The sequence below is a fragment of the Rhinoderma darwinii genome, chromosome 5 (assembly GCF_050947455.1).
Source record: "Rhinoderma darwinii isolate aRhiDar2 chromosome 5, aRhiDar2.hap1, whole genome shotgun sequence".
NCBI classification, from domain to species: domain Eukaryota; kingdom Metazoa; phylum Chordata; class Amphibia; order Anura; family Rhinodermatidae; genus Rhinoderma; species Rhinoderma darwinii.
Window position 1 is genome coordinate 269900049 of NC_134691.1, and position 22965 is coordinate 269923013.

General features: G+C 42.1%; 1 protein-coding gene across 1 annotated transcript in view; it reads left to right on the forward strand.

Annotated features, from left to right (window-relative positions):
* LOC142652591 (uncharacterized) overlaps nt 1-22965 on the forward strand; it is a 106507-nt gene that overhangs the window by 71140 nt on the left and 12402 nt on the right. Inside the window, exons 24-27 of the mRNA XM_075828246.1 lie at nt 6871-6921; nt 9678-9713; nt 12659-12721; nt 14566-14631. Coding sequence (XP_075684361.1) covers nt 6871-6921; nt 9678-9713; nt 12659-12721; nt 14566-14631 — 216 coding nt within the window. The remainder of the gene's footprint in view (nt 1-6870; nt 6922-9677; nt 9714-12658; nt 12722-14565; nt 14632-22965) is intronic.

Sequence of the window (22965 nt, forward strand, 5' to 3'; positions counted from 1 at the left end):
AGCGGGCTCACCCGCTGAGCCCACTCCATACACTGCAGGTGTCAGCTGTGTTTTACAATGATGGCACTGTTCCTGGCCGTTTAACTAGTTAAATGCCGCGGTCAATAGCGACCGCGGCATTGATATGGGTCTTCCCATGAAGGACATTTATGACATATCCACAGGATATGTCATAAATGTCAGATAGATGAGGGTCCCACCTCTTACCCGGCTCCGCTGTCTCCCGGCCACTTCCTGGTTAGGTGGTCGGGAGTTACGAAAACAGCCGAGTGCTCGCTGAACTACGCTGTTTCCCTAACTCCCATAGAAGTGAATGGGAGTTACGGAAATAGCGTAGCACCGCGTGCTACTCTGTTTCCGGAACACGGTAGCTACAAAAACAGCGTACATGGTCAAGCTACGGAAACAGCATAACTCGCTGACCTACGCTGTTCCTGTAACTCCTATAGAACTGAATAGTAGTTACGGAAACAGAGTAGAATGCTACGCTGCTTCTGTAACTGCCATTCACTACTATGGGAGTTACGGAAACAGCGTAGTTCGGCGAGTTACGCTGTTTCCGTAACTCATCCATGTATTGCAGTGTATTATACCAGCGATCTAATGTAAAAATAAAAAAATAAAACAAATTGGTATCGATGCGTCTGTAAAAGTCAGAAACTATTTTTACGCCGGTGAACGGCGTAAAAAAAAATAATTTCAAACCTCAGAATCTACTTATTTGTAGTCCCAACAACAGTAGAATGTGGCTCAAACTCCGCTCAGATAGCCAACCAACATCGAAAAAAAGGAGTCATAGGACCATGACTGTTTTAACAAATACAATAAATGTTTTAATGAAATGCATAATAAATATAACACATGATTAAAAAATAATAAAAATAAGTGATGAATAACCATAAGACCAGAATGCATAAAAGCAATGTTACAGCAATGCAATACAGAGCTAATGTATAATGCAACAATAGTGTACCACTGGAAGAACTATGTACTGAAAAAAAAAGAATTCGTATGGCTGCCGAGTTGAATATATAAATATTATGTAGTGTATCCCTCAAAGATGATGCATGTAACCGAAGTCAATATAAATGCAACATAGTAGTATGCAAATGGTTATGAATCTATGTGGGAAGCTGTAACCAACTAGATAATGCAGCTAACGAGATAATAATAACATATATTTCTGACAAACAATATTATGCAAAGTAAACTGAAAGCTCACTTGGATGGAAGTGACTAATGTGCCTGGTCGCCTCGCCTCGACGCGCGATTCTAATTCGTTTTCCCCAGAATCGTTTAAAAAAATCGTATGTAACAAAAAATGGTGCTAATAAAAAATACAGCTCGTCCCGCAAAAAATAAGCCCTGACACCGCTCAAACGATGAAAAAATATAAAAGTTATGCCTCTCAGAATGTGGTGAAACTGAACAAATAATATTTTTTAACCAATAGTTTTTTCTTTGTAAAAGAAGTAAAATATGAACTTTTTTCCTATTTCGTGTTGTCTAAAACCTGGGTGCGTCTTATAGTCCGAAAAATACGGTAAAAACACTTCCTTTTACAGTCACTGTTGTCGGTCTTCAACAACTTTTAAAATAGATATATTAGAAACAAGTCATTGAGTAGAGAAAGTATTTGGTTACGGGATGACACTATTCCGGTTGCTCCATAAAACATATCCTGTGAATCTTTTTCTGTTTTTAATGGATTTTGCATTTAAAACACTGTTTCTTTTAAGCTGTTTCTTTTAAGCCAGAATAATTTCGTTCTAACAGTATGATTGATTATAGTATGCAATGTTGACCTCTGTTTCAGACAAAAAAAAGTCTTCCCTTTATTTGAAGTACTGACGAAAAGCTTTCAAATTATTTTGGCAGAACTTCAATATTCATCATGTAAAACGATTATGTACCCATTAGCGCATGCTAATAGCTTATATCTCTGATTAAAGTTTTGATTATAGCTATTCCATATGGCCTGGTCTTATCCACATCTGACTTTTAGAGATGACTAATTATCAAACATAGATAACATAAATGATGATGTCCAATTAAAGAGGATTTGATTTATTATGTACTTTTAGGAATCCAGGATCATTCAGTTCCTGAAAACTAGAGGCAGTTTTATTTTCTCTTCTATGAACATGCAAGTGGTTTACAAGAATTGAAGACTCATTCACTAGGGCTGAATACTTTCAGGAATAAAGCCAGTAATGCATTTGTCCATCTAGTTGTTGATGAGATTGTAAAATGTGATCTAATATTTGAGTAGTGGATAGGGTAGAAGCAAAGACTTTCTCACATACGTCTGTGCATGGCTATAGTATAGATAAAGGGTGGACTGACCATTTCAGCATTAGGGCAGTGGCTGAGGGGCCCATTACCAGATTGGGCACACAGCTCCTCAGTCCATTGATTCCTGATGGAAGGCAAATTCATATGGTGTGGCTGCATTTTGTAGGATAATGATCAGACATGAGAGCTCCTGTATACCAAGTGCTCTGCCCAACCACAAAAGACAGAAGAGATAATTCGGATCCTCCTCTGTTTTGGGGGCAGACACAGTTCAATTAGGCTTTCACAAAGCAAACAGTTCAATTTCTAGGTAAAGAGCTTAGTAGTTGCAATATACACATTTCTTAAAGAGGCTCTGTCACCAGATTTTGCAACCCCTATCTGCTATTGCAGCAGATCGGCGCTGCAATGTAGATTACAGTAACGTTTTTATTATTAAAAAACGAGCATTTTTGGCCAAGTTATGACCATTTTTGTATTTATGTAAATGAGGCTTGCAAAAGTCCAAGTGGGCGTGTCTAAAGTAAAAGTCCAACTGGGCGTGTATTATGTGCGTACATCGGGGCGTTTTTACTACTTTTACTAGCTGGGCGTTCTGACGAGAAGTATCATCCACTTCTCTTCAGAACGCCCAGCTTCTGGCAGTGCAGACACACTGCGTGTTCTCGAGAGATCACACTGTGACGTCATTCACTTCCTGCCCCAGGTCCTGCATCGTGTTGGCCACATCGGCACCAGAGGCTACATTTGATTCTGCAGCAGCATCAGCGTTTGCAGGTAAGTAGCTACATCGGCTTACCTGCAAACGCCGATGCTGCTGCAGAATCAACTGTAGCCTCTGGTGCCGATGTGTCCTCGCTCGTCCGACACGATGCAGGACCTGTGAGTGACGACACATCGTGATCTCTCGAGAACACGCAGTGTGTCTGCACTGCCAGAAGCTGGGCGTTCTGAAGAGAAGTGGATGATACTTCTCGTCAGAACGCCCAGCTAGTAAAAGTAGTAAACACGCCCCAATGTACGCACATAATACACGCCCAGTTGTACTTTTACTTTAAACACGCCCACTTGGACTTTTGCAAGCCTCATTTGCATAAATACAAAAATGGTCATAACTTGGCCAAAAATGCTCGTTTTTTAAAAATAAAAACGTTACTGTAATCTACATTGCAGCGCCTATCTGCTGCAATAGCAGATAGGGGTTGCAAAATCTGGTGACAGAGCCTCTTTAAACTCTTGACAGTTCTCATATAGAGGCTCATTCTCAGTTACATGATTGAACAACCGGCAGTTATTGTATCTGTTTCATCTCCTTGAGACCTTCCTTAGTGTGGTTCCTGCTGTATGATACACATCCCACTGGTCACTGCCATTCACTACCCTCGTCTAGCCTTTCTTGTAGCCTACGTTAGTTCCTCTCACTCCGGGAAACACACACCACCCTACTTGCCATCGCAACCCAGCGAAAGTCCCAACTGACACAGCTACTGTGTGCTACGGATGCTACTGTATGGCATCTGTCACAGTTTATCACTGGAGCTTCATATGGCCTAACTCACTCCTTGCCTGCATCCCTGCCTCACACAACAGCCTTGGGGATGTGAGGGCAAGATAGCCTTCTGCCGGTAGCGCTGCAGAATGGCCGAGAGCAGCGGTGGAGTGTCCCGGGAGGCTTAACCTCTCTGAATGCTCTGTCGGAGACTCCAGAGAAGCTACTTACGTAACTGTCCACATATGAACAGTTAGGGTATGTTCACACGGCTTAGCAAAATACGTCTGAAAATACGGAGCTGTTTTCAGGCAAAACAGCTCCTGATTTTCATACATTTTTATAGCAACTCGCGTTTTTCGAGGCGTATTTTACGGACGTTATTGGAGCTGTTTTTCAATGGAGTCAATGAAAAATGCCTCCAAAAACGTCCCAAGAAGTGACATGCACTTCTTTTTCGCGGGCGTCTTTTTACGCGCCGTATTTTGACAGCGACGCGTAAAATAACACCTTGTGGGAACAGAACACCGTAAAACCGATTGAAAGCAATGGGCAGATGTTTGTAGGCGTAATGGAGCCGTTTTTTTCAGGCGTAATTCGAGGCGTAAAACGCCCGAATTACATCTGAAAACAGTGCGTGTGTCCATCCTCCCTTCATGTGTAGTTGACTCAATAGAAATTCTAAAATATTTCAACTTAACATCCTATACTAAAGGTGTCCATACAAGTTGTAATTTAATAAAATATCTCTCTAATACAACTCCTTTTAACTGCCGTTGGGAATTGATGCTGAATTATGAGAAATTTGGAATTATCATATAGATAAAGGCAAGTCAAAAAAATTACCTCTAATGGTAGAGGCCAAGCAGCCCAAAGAATTTGGAAGACAGTCCCTATTAACTAATATTAAAAAATATATTTAAGGTGTCGGACTATCAGAATTGTGGGTCTATCAGATGCTAGAAGGGATTACTTTTTCTAGGCATAAAAATACATGTCAGCCATCCTATTCTATTTTTAAAATACTTACACAGTAGAGCAGGTTTACTAAGACTGGTGTATAATACAACAGTCTTAGTCCTCTGCCTACAGGAGTAAGATGTGACAAATTTATTAAGATGCGTACTACCTTGTGCCACATAGTGATACCTGCCAGCTACGAGCTGGCGTAGATTTCCATTATAATTTATGACAGTCTCCAACGCAAATTTTAGTAAATCTGTTGTACTGTGGTGGCCGCTTCCATAAGCGTCAAATGCCAAAAAGTCGCAAATTATGGTGCAAATGTGGCGTGCACCATAATTTGCGACTTTTTAATGCCAGAAAACTGGTGTAAAGCCCTTTATAGCATTTCCCCTATTTTACTAATGCAGAATCAAGTCTGGAAATATAATCAGTTGTGAATTGCCAAAGTCCCTTTTCTTCAGTTTCCACGTAGTAACCAACAGCTGCTAAAATAAAGAATACTGGTCAACTCAGAAGCAACTACACTGTTTGCCAGATTTTTATTAGTCTTGCAAGACAAGTGCTACAGATTCTTAGGAATTGTTACTCACCTCGCTCCTCTCCTGAGGACAAAACATGGATTCCTAAGGAGGGCGTTCATGCTCCAAAGGTCATCAAGTTTTCACTTGAAGTATCATCTCAAACCTCTAAGAGCCTCTTTAAGGAGGGACCCTAAGAGCTTAAGAGGGGGTACTGTTAATCACCCCTCTCAGCTGCATCCAGTTGCTAGGCAACTAAATGCTAGGCAACTAAATGCTTCCTCTTCTCCTGCCTTGGCTTCTGCCACGTGCCTGCTGGTTCGGGCTGAGGTTCTCCTGATAGCAGTACAGAGCAGCGTCAGGTTGCCAAGGCAACCAGTGCCAGAAGTTTATGTCAGGCCTGGCAGCCTCATGCCATGCATTGCCTGATTATTGAGTTTCATACGTTTCCTGGCTCCTATTCCCGATCCTGACCTCGGCCTTGTTCCGGACTATGCTCCTGCCTTGTCTTTTGGATTGTCTTGGATTGGGTTGAGTAACATTACCCTGCTCTTAGGTGCCAGTTGTCTTTCTCCTGGCTCTAACCCTTGGCCATGTTCCTGACTACGCTACTACTACATCAGCGCTACTGCCACCAATCCGTGACTATTCTAGGGTTGTGACCTCGGGATCTTCCTGCAGCAAAGTCCACACCTTCTTGCGGAGGTTAAAGATGATTGCTGGACTCTGCACTCCAGTCTAGCTAGCGCCAAATGGATTGCGAAGAAACTACAACTCCTGCTGCAAAAAAATAAGCCTTTAAACTCCACGAAAAAATAAAAAAGTTATGGCTCTTGGAAGGCTGGGAGTGAAAAACGAAAACGAAAAAAACAAAAATGGCTTTGACTACAAGGGGTTAATGGAATATAATTTTTACGTTTTTGAAACAATTGATTTGCAATGTCACTAAATTTCTATTTAACAAAAAAATATATATAGCAAATAAAGTCGGTGCATCAGTTCAGAATCTGCCGATCAGTTGCAATGGGCACTGGAGCGCTTGTTCTCGGGGACAGTTTTCACATATGGGGAACATTGTGCCCATCACCGCAGATGAAGCAGTGATCATGAAACTGTAAGGGTATGTGCACACACACTAATTACGTCCATAATTGACGGACGTATTTCGGCCGCAAGTACCGGACCGAACACAGTGCAGGGAGCCGGACTCCTAGCATCATAGTTATGTACAATGCTAGGAGTCCCTGCCTCTCCGTGGAACTACTGTCCCGTACTGAAAACATGATTGCAGTACGGGACAGTTGTCCTGCAAGGAGGCAGGGACTCCTAGCATCGTACATAACTTTGATGCTAGGAGCCCGGCTCCCTGCAGTGTGTTCGGTCCGGGATTAGCGCCCGAAATACGTTCCGTCCATTATGGACATAAAGTGCTCGTGTGAATCCAGCCTTAAATGTCATGCTCTGTCATTTAAACTACGATCTGCTATGTCTGTAACATTGCAGTATCACAGTCATTGGAATTTGTATAGGGATTCTGCTACTTGAATTTGTCTTAATATTTACAGTGTAATATATAAAGAGATAACAACTTCTTGTTAACAGGGTGAAGAAGGTGAATCTGGTCAAGGAATACTTGGATCAATGGGATTTCAGGTATGAGAATTAAATAAGTTGTCCGGAAAATAGGATATTCTTGTTTTCCAGAAACAGCGCCACATTTGATCATAGGCTGTGTCTGGTATTGCAGCTCATCCTCATTCAAGTGTATGGAACTGACATTTTTTTTAATCTTGGTCAACCCCTTTAATGCATCAATATTATTAGTAGTAGTTTATTTACTTGTGTATGGATTCTTGAAAGGAATAAAACAACTTAATAGTTTAACATTAAAAATGCATTAGGCAAAACTCAAGAAGTGTTCAATAACCGTGCAAGACAATTGTTGGTAGAATAGTGAAAATATATAAGGGGAATTGTGGAACCCTCTACTGGATACTTGTGGAACTGCACAGACAACAGCTTCCGTTTTGTAAGTAATGAGCAAACCATGTACAATAGAGGGGTTCACAGAAATAGTGAAGAAGACTACCATAAAAGAATAAAGACAAAAGAAAAGATAAAGACATACAGTCAAGAGTTGAAGTAATTCTGCTCCTGGAAAATTAAAAGGTTCAGGGATTATAGGCGGTGTAATGATTTTATTTACTTTTAGCTGTACTTATCCCATAAAACTGGCAATCCTCTGGTCCTCGGACTTCAAGACACAGCTATAAACCCTGAACAGACTGGCACCGAGGACCAGAATAAACCAAATTTAGGAAGGCAGGAGAGTAGTAAGAGATCAGCTAAACTAGTTAAAAATAATAGTCCGCAGTGCAATGGCGCGCGCTGGTAGACAGTAGGCACAGAAGGTCAGGATGCTGTCATTGTTTCGAGCACCCAGCCTGGTATCCAGTGGTATTAATGCAGAAGCGGGAGATGACCTTGTAGCCAACCGATCTGCATGCCATTGTATAGTATAATTCTAAAGAAATAATTTCCTTCTTCCTTCAGCTGGAATATAATCCTATTTTTGGTAAAAATATACAGTAAGAAATATAAACATAAGATATATAGTAGATGTATACATGAGGCGGTGTCACAAAGGCTGTTAGGACTCCATAATTCTGGGTTCAAATCTCAGGATAAATTTTAAAGGATCATATAAAAGGAAACCTCAATCTTCTCACAATCGCTACTAGGCAGCTACCATATATACGGATGAGATGAACAGCTAGACGTCACTGGACAATACGTAAACTCTGAAGCGCATGGCACAGGGATATTACTCTCCAGGGAAGTACACAATCACTGGATTTGTCCCCAATCAAATTGTTCCTGGTTTCTCACAAAAAATATCTTATTTTATTGTATGTTCCATTACTACCATCCTTTTATGTTGTACAAACTTCCCAAATGTTGAAAATGCCAAACTTTCCTATAATAAAATGCAGTCATTATTTCACTATGTGAAATTTACTAGATAAATGAAAGGCTGGAGACACTAATGTCAATAGAAATCATTGTAATTATTTTGCTTGGCTCTGAACTTTATCAGACCGAACACAATCCTTTAGACATGGTGGACTTTATTGTTCCTCTTAGGCTTCGTTCACATCTGCGTCAGGGTTCCGTTCTGACGTTCTGTCACAGCCTCCCGTGAGAACGGAACCCTGACTAAGACAAACGGAAACCATAGGTTTCGGTTTGCATTACCATTGATTTCAAAGGTGACGGATCCGGTGCAAATGGTTTTCGTTTGTCTCAGTTGTGTAAGGGTTCCGTCACTTTGACGGAATCAATAGCGTAGTCGACTATGGTATTCATTCCATCAAAATGACTGAACCCTTGCACAACTGACACAAACAGAAACCATTTACATCGGATCCGTCACCATTGAAATCAACGGTGATGCAAACGGAAACCTATGGTTTCCGTTTGTCTTAGTCAGGGTTCAGTCCTGACGGGAAGCTCCGATGGAACGTCAGAACAGATCCCTGACACACATGTGAACGAAGCCTTATATCTAAAAAATGTATTGTGTGCTCTGTTTGGGAGTCCCTAATATAAATGCAAGTTCCCACAGATTTAAAGCTTTACACCTACACTCATTGCTGGCCCAATTGCCCAGTAAGACCAGGTGTGGCGAATGTCTGCACTGAGTTTGTGCCGGAGATTTGCATTGCGAGAGTAGCCTTTACACCCGGTGCAGTACAGTAATCGTACAAAAAAGTACTGTCATTCTACACTAGCGTACAGGGGTGGTCAGCTAACTGGCTTTTGGGAGTTTGGTATTCCAGGAAAGAGAAAGTTATCCCTGACTGTCCCACTGAATTTTAGGGACACTTGTTTGTCATGGGGTTGGAGTGTCAGGAGCTGCAGGAAGGAGGTCCAAGAGCCACATGTGGCACCCAAGCAACACTGTGACCACCCCTTCTATAGCTCCTTAGCTAAGCTGTTAGGGAAGTGTCTGTTGTTAATCATATCCAATAACAACCAGCAGAATTGTGAATGCAGCACTGGACCATAATAAGTATATTTCCCTGCTCTCATATCATAAGAGCAGGGGGACCTACAATAGGAAAAGGGGTCCTCCAAACTGGAAAATCACTTTAAATAGTGTGAGCACATGAAGACACTCGCCCTTCCCAGCTCAGTCATGCTCAGATGTCACATTTTTTACATTCTGCACACACTATTTAATTCCATGTGCGAAGAGTAGAAATTCCCTTTAAAAGAGTCTTTTTCTTTGCACATTATGAATGTAAAACAAACTAGTTTAGTTGGAATATAAGTCCAGACTATAGTTATAAATAAATCAAATGAAGGCATTGTTTTTCTACCTGTTATTTTTAACCTTTTTATTTCAGGGTTTTCCAGGACTACGGGGTGAAGATGGTCCAAAGGTACTTACATCTTCTATTCTCCGTTCCTGTGTGTGTGTGCGTGCGTGCGTGCGTGCGTGCGTGCGTGCGTGCGTGCGTGCGTGCGTGTGTGTGTGTGTGTGTATTAAAAAAGACAAGAAACAGAGAAATGCAGGAAGCATTTAGAACAGAAAATTGAAGAAGAAAAAAGTCGGAATCCGTGCCTGAAACATAACTAGTTGCCAGATTCCGCTGATTTTCAATCCTAGTCCAGATGATCATGAGGAAAACTTTGTTTCCGAATAAACTGTGGGATACAAGTTTTGTTTTTACTACATACAGTAATCTTGTCATGTGATCAAGACTTTTTAATTTAGAATTATTGTCAGCACCCTTATAAAATGTTCCTTTTGGCAGAAGCAATTTCCCACAGACAATTTTTATTACTGTCTACCAGTTTCTGTCATCCACTGGTAGAACTCTTTACACAACCTATAATGGATACTTTTTTCAGCAGTGCAATGCTTGAGGGGTTCCTTGCATTCACAACCCATTTCAAAATGGGTCATTTTCATGTTGCACGGTCCACTTTGACACCCACCTTAAAGGTGTTTTCCAGCCAGTAAAAATGAATGGCTTATCCTCAGGTTAGACCATCAATAGCTGATAACACATAATGATCACTGTTATTGAAGAATGCCTGGCACTAATATTGCAAGTTGTGTCCAATTCTATGTCCCCAATGGCATCGGAAGTGCATAAAAAGGGCAAATGAAACAGCCAGGATTGGTGTCACTATAGCTTAATGCCCAAAAGTGAGAAGTTCTCGGGGACGTGGTGAATATCTATACTCTATGTCATTAATTTATAATGTATGGGTAATGTCTGCTGATGGCTGAAGGCAAATCTCCCCAAGATGAGAGGATTATGCCAGCAGTGTGACCATATTAAATTCTATATGGAGAACGGAACAGAGTGAATCCACTTAGAAATGGACAAACTAGCTAGGTGTGCGCTATAAGCCTTAGAGCTGCTCTAGTGTCTATGAGCCATTCCAGGCGATGTAGTTCACTCTGGACTGAGCTCCGAGCGGTGAGCACTATGTTCCTGCTTAACGTCTACACCACTTAACATAGAAGCGGAAGAGAGCAGGTCAGCTAATCCGCAGAGTCACTCTCACGTCTGTGAGCCGCTCCCGGCAATTGAATACACTGTATTATATATGACCAACGGTGGGCACTACTATGCTGCCTCTCGCTCACACCGCAATGTGCGGAGGCGGTAGCGAGAGAGAGCAGAACGAGTGATTGATGTCAGTGAACACTGTATCAAATGTGTAATTGTATTGCTGGATTAGAGATGGAAGCCAGACATTGGACGCATTAAATCTGAACAACCGACGCGCGTTTCGCCGGTACTTCCGGCTTGCTCACTGTGAATTGTCAACACAGATGTACCGGCGATTCACAGGTATTGCAGCCTTCTTCTCCCATTGAAGTGGACTCCAACCCACCAGCTATTGATGGCCTATCCTGAGGATAGGCCGTCAATTTTTACTGGCTGCAAAACCCCTTTAAGCACCCTGTGGTACCATTTAGAATTCATAGTGGATTGTATGATGTTGAGCTCCCCAGACACTGATGCAGTAAAGCAGCCCCAAACCATAACATTTCCACCGCCATGCTTTAGAGTTGGTATCAGGTTCTTCTGGTGAAATGCAGTCTTTGGTTTTTTTTCCAAATATGTCAAGCAACTCTATTTTTTCTCATTTGTCAAGAGCACATTATTCCAGAAGTTCTGGTGTTTGCCCATGTGTTCATTGGCAAACTATTGTCTTATCCTGATGTTCTGTCTGTATAGAAAAGGTTTCCTCTTTGCAATCAATATTAGCGAGCACAAGCTGTCGGCCCGTGATGAAATTCTGGGGTTTTTAGAGACTTTTTTTCAGCACCTTGAGTTTTGCTCTAGGGCAGATCTTGATGGGATGGCCTGACCTGGTCAAGTTGACAGTTGTTTGAAAACTTCTCCACTTGTAGATAATGTTCCGGACAGTGGAATGATTTATGTACAATTGTTTGGCAATCTTCTAAAATCCATTTTTTAGACTCATAGGCATTTATATAAGCTTCTTTCTTAAAGCCTCAGAAAGCACTTTGCATTTTCGCATGGTGATATCATACATTTCAACAACAGAGAGCAAACCAACCAAACTAAATGCCAGGTTTAAATAAAACAGTTTTTCCAATGTAGTTTTTGGCCACATGACTTGTACAGATGAAACACATTGAAGCCATATGCCCCAATTTTACAAGCCATGCTGCCAAAAAGGTATCGCAAAATCGCAGCTCACTAATGTTGCGTGTATGTGCAGTCTATCAAAGTTCTAATTCTTTGCACCTAATCTGGCATATCTGATTCTAATTTTAGGACTTTAAAGGGGTTTTCCGAGTTATTTCATAAATTGGTTAAGGTAGTAGGGATGCAAAAAAGAAAAGAGCCATTACTCACCTCACAGATCCCCGTTGTTCCAGCATCGCCGCTCCGATCCTCACTGCCGCTGTTTATTGACATAGCTGCAGCGATGACATGCCCGTATACCCACATGATCGCTACAGCAAAGCACTGGTCTCAGCAATCCTGTGCCGTATACCCGCTCAGACCAGTGATTGGCTGCAGCAATCATGTGGATATACAAGCACATCATCGCTGCTGCTATGTCAATACACAGCGGCAGTGAGCACCAAAAGCAGCGGCGCTGGAACAACAAGGATCTGTGAGGTGAGCAGTGGCTCTTTTGTTTTCTTGCATCCCTTCTACCGTGGTCAATTTTTTTTAGATAACTCAGAAAACCCCTTTAAGTTATTGATAAGTACTTACTTTTTCCACAGAAGAGAATGGCTTATCTGTGAATTTTTGGATTAATATGCTATTGCAAAAGTAGATTTACACATATGTTATATCTAATTAATATTGTTTTCTCTTATTAGGGAATAAAAGGCTTTCCTGGAATGAAAGGAGAACAAGGTTTAGCTGGAGATGATGGAGATGATGTAAGTCTATATTTGTAAAGTATTTATATCCAGTTTGAGCATTGAGAAACATTTTACCAAAGTTGCACTGTGAGAACACAGAAATAAACATGTATGTACATCAGCAAATTGCATTAATAATATAGTGCATTGGGAAAGTCTTCACACTTTGACTTTTTTCACATTTTGTTATGCTGAGGCCTTGTGCTATTATATAAAAAAAAAGTTTTTCTCTGCACTAAATACCCCATAATGACAAATTGAAAACAGAATTTTATACATTTTTGCCAATTTATTGTCAATTAAAAACTAAAATTTTGAATGGACATAATTATTCAGACCCTTTGCTATGACACTTGAAATTTAGCTCTGGGGACCTCCCATTTCTCTAGATCATCTTTGAAATGTCTCTACACCTTGACTGGAGTCAACCTGTCGTATATTCATTTGATTGGACATGATTTGGAAAGACACACCCCTGTCTATATAAGGTCTCACAGCTAACAATGCATATCAGAGCAAAAACCAAGCCACGTGGAGCAAAGAACTGCCTGTAGAGCCCAGAGACAAGATTGTGTGGAGGCACAGATCTGGAGAAGGGTACAAGAAAATTCTGCTACACTGAACGTTACCAAGAGCACAGTGGCCTATAATTCTTAAATGGAAGAATTTTGGAACAACCAGGACTCTTCCTAGAGCTGGCTGCCCCACCAAACTAAGTAATTAGGGGAGTAGGACCTTGGTAAGAGATATGACCAAGAACCCAATGTTCACTCTGACTGAGCTCCAAATATCCTGTGTGCAGATGGGAGAAACTTACAGAAGGTCAGCCATCACTGCAGCACTCCACAAATCTGGGCTTTATGACAGAAAGAATCTTACCTGGAGTTTGCAAAAAAGCACCAAAAGGACTCTCAGACTGTGAGAAACAAGATTCTGTGGTCTGATGAAACCAAGATTGAACTTTTTGGCCTCCGCTCTAAGCATCGTGTCTGGAGGAAACCAGGCACTGCTCGTCACCTGCCCAATAACCTCCCTACAGTGAAGAATGGTGGTGGCAAAATCATGTTGTGGGGGTGTTTTCAGCGACTGGAACAGGGAGACTGGTCAGGGTTGAGGGAATGATGAATGGAGCAAAGTTCAGAGATATTCTTAATGAAAACCTGATCCAGAGTGCTCTGGTCCTCAGACTTACAAGACAACAATACAATAACCCTAAGCACACAGCCAAGACAACACAGGAGTGCCTTAGAGACAAATCTGTGAATGTCCTTGAGTGGCCAGCCAGAGCCCTGACTTTAACCCAACTGAATATCTCTGGAGGGACCTGAAAATGGCTGTCCACCGACATTCCCCATCCAACCTGACAGCGCTTGAGCGGATCTGCAGAGAAGAATGGCAGAAAATCCCCAAATCCAGGAGTGCAAACCTTGTGGCATCATACCCAAGAGGACTGGAGGCTGTTATCACTGCCAAAGGTGCTTCAACCAAGTACTGAGTAAAGGGTCCGAATACTTATGTCCGTGCAATATTGAAATTTTTCCTTTTCAATAAATTAGCAAAGATTACTAACATTCTGTTTTCACTTTTTCATTATGGTGTATTGAGTGCAGAATGTTGGGAAAAACTTTCATTTTTCTTTATTTTAGCACAAGGCCTCAACTTAACAAAATGTGCGAAAAAATTGAAAGAGTCTGAAGACTTTTTGAATGCAAAACCATCACTAAATAATTGACAAGGCCAGGATTGTCCTGTGGGAGTATTGATAATCTTTCCCACTCTCCACAGATTATCAATACAAGGCAGTGTGCTTATAAACCTAGGCAATCCTTCTGTACACTTACATAGTATTTTTCTTGTTACAGAACTATCAATCTGGAAAAGAGGGTGAAAGAGGACCTAAGGGGTATAATGGGCCACTAGGAGAACAAGTATGTGCCATAGATTTAGCATTTCACAAATTGACATAAATGTGACTATGCAGATAATGTAATAAACTATAGTTAGACTTCAGAGTTTTCTAACCACTCGTTGGCATTGGTAGCTCTGTCAGTAAGGGCTCGGAGTGGATGAAATGTGAAAACAGTTAATGATTGTAGGTTTATAAATCATCCAGTTTACAATGAAATAACATGTAAGAAAGAAAGATAAAAAACAGAACAACCATTGAAAGACCAAAGTGGTGGTTGATTTAGATCAAGGGTTATTTGCATTTAATTTTTTCGATATGTAAATATTGACTTTTTTTTCATTATAAAAAAAAAAGAAAGACCAAAAAAGGGAAATCTGAAGCCAGCTGTCTCAGAGACAGGAAAGTGATTTCAAGCAATAATCAAGAATAAATTAGAGGCTGATAATGTATTCAAGCAAAACAGTGACATGTATAGTCCTGGCCAAAAGTTTTGAGACTGACACAAATTTTGGTTTTCACAAAGTTTGCAGCTTCAGTGTTTTTAGATCTTTTAATAAGATGTTTCTATGGTATACTGAAGTACAATTATGAGCATTTCATAAGTTTTTTAACTTTTCTCACAAATACATCAAATTTATAACAATTATTAGCCAATAATTCTTCCAGATGTCCCAAACAGTCTGAAGGGGGCTTCATCAGAAAAAATAACTTTACCCCAGTCCTCGGCAGTCCAATCCCTGTACTTCCTGCAGAATGTCAGTCTGTCCTTGATGGTTTTCTTGGATATAAGTGGCTTCTTTGCTGCCCTTCTTGACTCCAGGCCAGCCTCCAAAAGCCTTCTCCTCACTGTGCATGCAGATCCAATCGACACCTGCCTGCTGCATTCCTGAGCAAGCTCTGCACTGGTGTTGAACCGATCCCATAGCTGAATCCTCTTTAGGAGATGGTCCTGGCATTTGCTGGATTTTTTGGGGTGCCCTGAAGTCTTCTTAACAGCAATTGAACCTCTCTGCTTGAAGTTCTTGATGATCCGATAAATGGTTGATTTAGGGGCAATCTTACAAGCAGGAATGTCGTTGCCTGTAAAGCCCTTTTGATGCAAAGCAATGATGACTGCACGTGTTTCCTTGGAGGTAACCATGGTTAACAGAAGAAGAAGATGATTTCAAGCACCATCCCACTTTTAATGTAACCAGTCTGTTCTTATAATTCAATCAGTATGACAGAGTAGTATCAGCTGCCTTGTCCTCGTTAACACTTTCTCCTGAGCTAACGAGAAGATCACTGAAATGATGGTAGCTGGTCATTTTATGACAGGGCTGAAATGCAGTGGAAATGGGGTTTTTGTCCTTAAAGGGAATGTGTTGCCAGCAAAACATGTTTTTTTTTTTTTTAGTTAAACAATTAGTGTGTGGGTGATTAAACATTGTTCTAATTTTTTTTTATTTTTTTCACGAGTCAGGAAATATTATAAATTGGATTCAATTTATAATATTTCCCAGCACTGGTCACTAGATGGAGCAATTCCCAAAATTGCAGCATTGCATGTGGTAAAGCAACCACATTGCTTTATGCTGCAAAATTGGGAAAAAATCCCTCGCTCTAGTGAGCTCTCAGAATCCCCCCCTCCTTTATCCTGGCTAGTGCCGGGAGAAACGAGGGGTTTGAACGGTCTAACCTCCTACACTGTGTGTCGCCATTTTTTGAGCTAACACACAGTGTAGTAGGTTAACATACACTAGTAAAACACACTGAAACACGAACATACATAGAAATCACTTACCTGCTCCTGTCGCCGCCGCTCCCTCCGGTCCGTCCGCTCCGTCTGCTGCCGCTGCTCCATGTGCACAAGTCCGGAAGCCGCGACCGGAAGTAGTAATCTTACTGCCCGGCCGCGACTTCCGGTCCACAGTAAAATGGCGCCGGACGGCGCGCATTTCAAATCGGACTGTGTGGGAGCGGTGCATGTGCCATTCCCACACACACGGCGTACACCATAGTGGATGGAACGGGCCCCGTTCGCAGTCCCTATGGGACTGGAGCTGCCGTATTCCATGTCTGTATGTGTCGTTAATCGACACATACAGAAATGGCAAAAAAAATGGCAGCACCCATAGGGAAGAAAAAGTGTAAAAATAGAAAAAAGTAACACACAAACACACAAATAAATATAAACGTTTTTAATAAAACCCTAACATAAAACTGATATAAAAAAAAAATGTTGGTGACACTGTTCCTTTAAGTTAATTTTCATGGCAAGGAATGACTTTTACAATTAATTGCAATTCATCTGATCACTCTTCATAACAATCTAGAGTTGTTGCAAATTGCCACTATAAAAACTGAAGCAGCAAACTTTGTGAAAACTAAAATTTGTGTAAGTCTCAAAGCTTTTGGCTTGGACTGTACACATAAATGTATACAAAAACTTTTCTTCTTCTAGCAATCCATCCACATTCCTATTGAATTTTCTCCAATTATATGTAAGGTTTTTTTTAGAGAGCTTCATGTAAGTTGTGCACTATTTTCTAATATTTTTTATTAATTTAAAGGATAAAAGGACAACTTTGCACAGATTTTTTTTTAATGGTAATTTGCTTCCTAAATGCAACTTTCTAAATAGTCCTTATTAAAAAAAACTGTCCTATGATTTTGCTGGTATGTAGTTTGCATAACGCCTTCACAGAGCTGATTGTCCTGCTAATTCTGACACACATCCAACAGCACACTGCTACTGTCAGGGCTGACATTATCTGCTCTCTCTCATTTCCCCTCCCTTCTCTTAGTATTACACATAGCAGCAGGGAGGGGGAGAAGGTTATAGACAAGACAAGTGTAAACCTGCTCACCTAACTTTAACTGCTGTGCGTTTGGTGGCTCCTGTACTGACCTTTAACAAGGGCACTTATGAACCCTTTATATGTGCATAAATGTCCAAGAAAAAACAATCACGCACTCCGTTCTTTACGATCCATTAAAGGGAAACTAAACTTTAAAAAACTTTTGACATGTCATTAGTTTTGATCGGTGAGGTCCGAGCACTGAGACCTTCATCGGTTGCTAAAAAGTAGGCGGCAGAAGCGCTTGTGCCGCTTAGTTTCTTATCGACTCTGCTCGGCTTTCCCCAGAAAGGCGAGCGAGCGGTGTACGGACTCATAGAATTTCTATTGAGCTCATACACCGCTCGCTCGGCTTTCCGAGGAAAGCCATTCAAAAACTAAGCGGCACAGCGATCACGCATGTCAAACGTTTTTTAAAAGTTTATTAAGGGTATGTTCACACATACAAAAAGAAGTGGCTGAAAATTATGGAGCTGTTCAATGGAAACAGCCTTTGATTTTAAGGTGTTTTTTGAAGCAGAAAATTTAGCTTTTTTTTATTTGAAGCTTCGTTTGAGGCTTTTCTTGAGTAGTTTTTCAGTGTCAATCAGCTCCAGCAGCGTAAAAATACACCCCATGTGAACAGCACTGTGTATTTCTCATTGAATTCAATGGGAAGCTGTTTGTAGGTGTTTTTCTAGTGTTTTTCCAGGCGTATTTCAAGGCGTTTACGCTCAGAAATACGCCTGAAATTAAGACGTGTGAACATACACTTACACTTGAATTAATTACAGCAAAATCCAATATAGAGACCTCAAAAGAAAAGTTAAAATCCTTTCACAAAGCGTTAGCGATGGGATTTTAACTCCTGCCTACTAACCACAGCTCACGCCAGGACCTCTGCCACATGCCTAATGATAACTGCCATCGTCAATTGCAGCTTCTCCAACTTTCCTGCAACTCACCTCAGCCAGCTTTCCCTCTCTATACAGTGCAATCCCAGGGTAGTCCAATTTCTACCCAATACTGAACAGCGTTTTATGCATTAAGCACCATTTCCAGCGTGACGAAGTGGCGGTTACTCTGTAACGCAGTGGCAAAATCATGGCCAAAACGGTATCGTGCCATACATCCTGGTGTCTACAGTTTCAAAAGCCAAACATCCGTTGCTGTACCTGAAAACAACATAAATGTTACAGTACAAACATAAATGCAATAGGCCGGATGTCTACACTATTACAACCGCATTACACAGTGGGTGGACTGACCATTCCTCCCCTGCAACGCCACCGAGTGGGAAAAAAGCTGATAATAGCAGACAATAGCACACAGTTTAAAGGGGTTTTCCCGAGTTAAACCTTGTGTGTGTTAATGCTTTAAACTTGGGAATGTGAATACATTTGTAATGTACTTACAGTTTCCTAATTGGCGCCGTTTCCCGATGCTGCCATGGGGCACATGACTGGTGACGTCACTCTCTTCCCGCTGTGTTTAGACTCTGTATACTTGTTGTAGCGTCCATGGCCGCGAGCCGTCAGGTTTACTCACCTCCCGACGCCCGCAGCCATGGATCTGTGAGCGCTGGTCTCCGTCTCCCTCCTAGGAGACGCCAGCACTCACTTCCGCTCCGTTCGGCTGTGTCCCGTAGGATACTAAGAGAAGAGAGCCACCTCAGTATCTTCCTGGGACTAAAGTCTGGCTGTCCTCTCGGAACATTCGCCTGAGGGTGCCTTCATACAAGTTTGCTCCCAGGTTCCTTGGTCCTTTCGAGATCCTGCAACAAATCAACCCTGTCTCCTATAAGCTGCGGCTGCCTCCTACCCTCAGAATCCCTAACTCCTTCCATGTGTCCCTCCTGAAACTAGTGGTCCTGAACCGCTACAGCAAGACTTCTAGTTCCACAGTTGCTTCCAGCGGTCCTTCTGATGTATTCGAGGTAAAGGAGATCCTGGACTGCAAAAGGGTAGGAGGAAGGACTTTCTATTTGGTGGACTGGAGAGGGTTTGGTCCTGAGGAGAGGTCCTGGGAGCCAGAAGAGAACCTCAGCGCTTCTGCTCTTATTAAAAAGTTCCTCTCTCACTCTGGCCCCAAGAAGAGGGGGCGTAAGAGGGGGGATACTGTAGCGTCCATGGCCGCGGGCCGTCGGGTTTACTCACCTTCCGACGCCCGCAGCCATGGATCTGTGAGCGCTGGTCTCCGTCTCCCTCCTAGGAGACGCCAGCACTCACTTCCGCTCCGTTCGGCTGTGTCCCGTAGGGTGCGTGCGCACGCTCGCGCCCGGCCTTAAAGGGCCAGCACGCGCAAATAGGAAATCGTCATCATCATCAACTGCCACGATTTCCTGGTCTATAAGAAGGCCCCTGGCCTTCTAATCCTTGCCTGAGCGTTGTTAGTTTTCCTAGTCTGTCTTGCAAATGGTCCCTTAGTGTTTCCCGTTCCTGTTGTTACCCGTGCCTTGTTCCCTGTTCCTGTTTCCCGTGCTTTGCCTTAGTATCAAGTCGTGCCACATCCTGTGTCATCTGCCACGTCCTGTGTCATCTGCCACGTCCAAAGGAATCTGCCACGTCCTGTGTCATCTGCCATGTCCAGAGGAATCTGACACGTCCTGTGTCATCTGCCACGTCCAGAGGAATCCGCCACGTCCTGTGTTACATATAGTTACATAGTTAGTACGGCTGAAAAAAGACACATGTCCATCAAGTTCAACCAAGGGAAGGGAAAAGGGAAGGAAAAATTTCTACACATAGGAGCTAATACTTTTTTGTTCTAGGAAATTATCTAACCCTTTTTTAAAGCCATCTACTGTCCCTGCTGTGACCAGCTCCTGCGGTAGGCTATTCCATAAATTCACAGTTCTCACTGTAAAGAAGCCTTGTCGCCTCTGCAGCTTGAACCTTTTTTTCTCCAGACGGAGGGAGTGCCCCCTTGTTTTTTGAGGGGGTTTTACAAGGAACAGGATTTCACCATATTTTTTGTATGTGCCATTAATATATTTATATAAGTTAATCATGTCCCCCCTTAGTCTTCTTTTGAGGCCTCACTAATGCTTTGTAAAGTGGCATTATTACATCCCTGTCCCGCGAGTCCATGCCTCTTTTAATACACGACAATATCCTGCTGGCCTTTGAAGCAGCTGATTGACACTGCATGCTGTTATTGAGTTTATGATTTACAAGTACACCCAGATCCTTCTCAACAAGTGAATCCGCCAGTGTAGCGCCCCCTAGGACATATGATGCATGCAGGTTGTTGGTACCAAGATGCATAACTTTACATTTATCTACATTAAACTTCATTTGCCAAGTGGACGCCCAAACACTTAGTTTGTTTAAATCTGCCTGTAATTCATGAACATCTTCCATAGTCTGAACTATATTACATAGCTTGGTGTCATCTGCAAAAATGGAAATAGTGCTATTAATCCCTTCCTCTATATCATTAATAAATAAGTTGAATAATAGTGGTCCCAGCACTGAACCCTGGGGTACACCACTTATAACCGGGGACCATTCAGAGAAGGAATCATTGACCACAACCCTCTGGATACGGTCCTTGAGCCAATTCTCAATCCAATTACAAACTATATTTTCTAAACCTATAGTCCTTAATTTACCCATTAGGCGTCTATGGGGGACAGTGTCAAATGCCTTTGCAAAGTCCAAAAACACTAAATCCACAGCGGCCCCTCTGTCTAGACTTCTGCTCACCTCTTCATAAAAACAGATTAGGTTAGTTTGACAACTTCTGTCCTTAGTAAAACCGTGCTGGCTGTCACTTATAATGCTATTTATTGTCACATAATCCTGTATATAGTCCCTCAATAGCCCCTCAAACATTTTCCCCACGATGGATGTTAAGCTTACTGGTCTATAATTACCCGGGGAAGACCTAGAGCCCTTTTTGAAAATAGGCACCACATTTGCCCTGCGCCAGTCCCTTGGCACTATACCAGTCACTAGAGATTCTCTGAATATTATGAAAAGGGGGACAGAAATAACTGAACTAAGCTCTTTAAGAATTCTAGGGTGTAACCCATCTGGTCCCGGAGCCTTGTGCACATTTATTTTATTTAATTTAGCTTGGACCATATCTACATTCATCCAATTCAGTATATCAACTGATATATTAACAGCACTGGCACCGGCTACATCAGCTGCTCTTTCTTCTGTTGTATATACAGAGCTAAAGAACCCATTTAGTAACTCTGCCTTCTCTTGATCCCCTGTGACCAACTCCCCATTACCATTATCTAGGGGTCCTACATGTTCAGACCTTGGCTTTTTTGCATTTATATGCTTGAAGAATTTTTTAGGATTTGTTTTACTATCCTTGGCCACCTGCCTTTCATTTTGTATTTTTGCTAATTTTATTAAATTTTTACAGATTTTATTAAGCTCTTTATATTTTACAAAGGCTACAGCTGTACCCTCAGATTTGTATTTTTTAAATGCCCTTTTTTTGTCATGTATTGCCCCTTTCACAGAAGGTGTAAGCCATGTGGGGTTTAATTTGAGTCGTTTATACTTATTACCTGTAGGAATAAATTTTGCACTATAATAACTCAAAGTAGATTTGAAAATCTCCCATTTATCATTTGTTCCATTATTTGACATTAGTTCTTCCCAGTCTATATCCTGAATTGCAGCCCTCATCCTGGGGAAATTGGCTTTCTTAAAATTAAATGTTTTTGCCCTCCCAGCCTGCGTTTGTTTTTTACAGTATAGGTAAAATGTAACTATATTATGATCACTGTTACCGAGGTTTTCACGAACATTGACATTCCCAACAAGATCTGCATTATTAGAAATGACCAGATCCAACAGTGTCATCTGCCACGTCCGGAGGAATCCGCCACGTCTGGTGCAACTTGCGGCTCCTGTGTCATCCGCCATGTTTGGCGCCATCTGCTGCACCCATCTCATCTGTGCCTGAGCGTACTGTCACGAAGCGGGTTAGTGGACCCACTAGGCCGTACCGCCGTAGCGGGAAGCCAGCTGGCCAAACAACAGGACACCCCAGAAATACAATGTCCCGCACAAGGGTACCTGGATAGTCCAGACGGTGACCGAAGCTCTGGCTCAGATGAGATGGGTGCAGCAGATGGCGCCAAACGTGGCGGATGACACAGGAGCCGCAAGTTGCGCCAGACATGGCGGATACGTGGCAGATGACACAGGACGTGGCGGATTCCTCTGGACGTGTATATCCTCTCTCCTTGCCTGAGTCTCTATCCATGTCGGCCTATATCAAGGAGAATCTGGAGAGGGGTTTTATACGAAAATCTTCCTCCCCGGCCGGGGCTGGATTCTTCTTAGTTAAAAAGAAGGATGGATCCCTTCGTCCCTGCATTGACTACCGGGGCCTCAACCTGATCACAGTCAAGAACAAATACCCGTTGCCACTCATCTCTGAGCTGTTTGATCGCATACGAGGAGCCAAAAAAATTTCTAAGCTAGACCTGCGTGGGCTTACAATCTAGTCCGGATTCGCCGGGGTGATGAATGGAAGACGGCATTTAACACCCGGGACGGGCA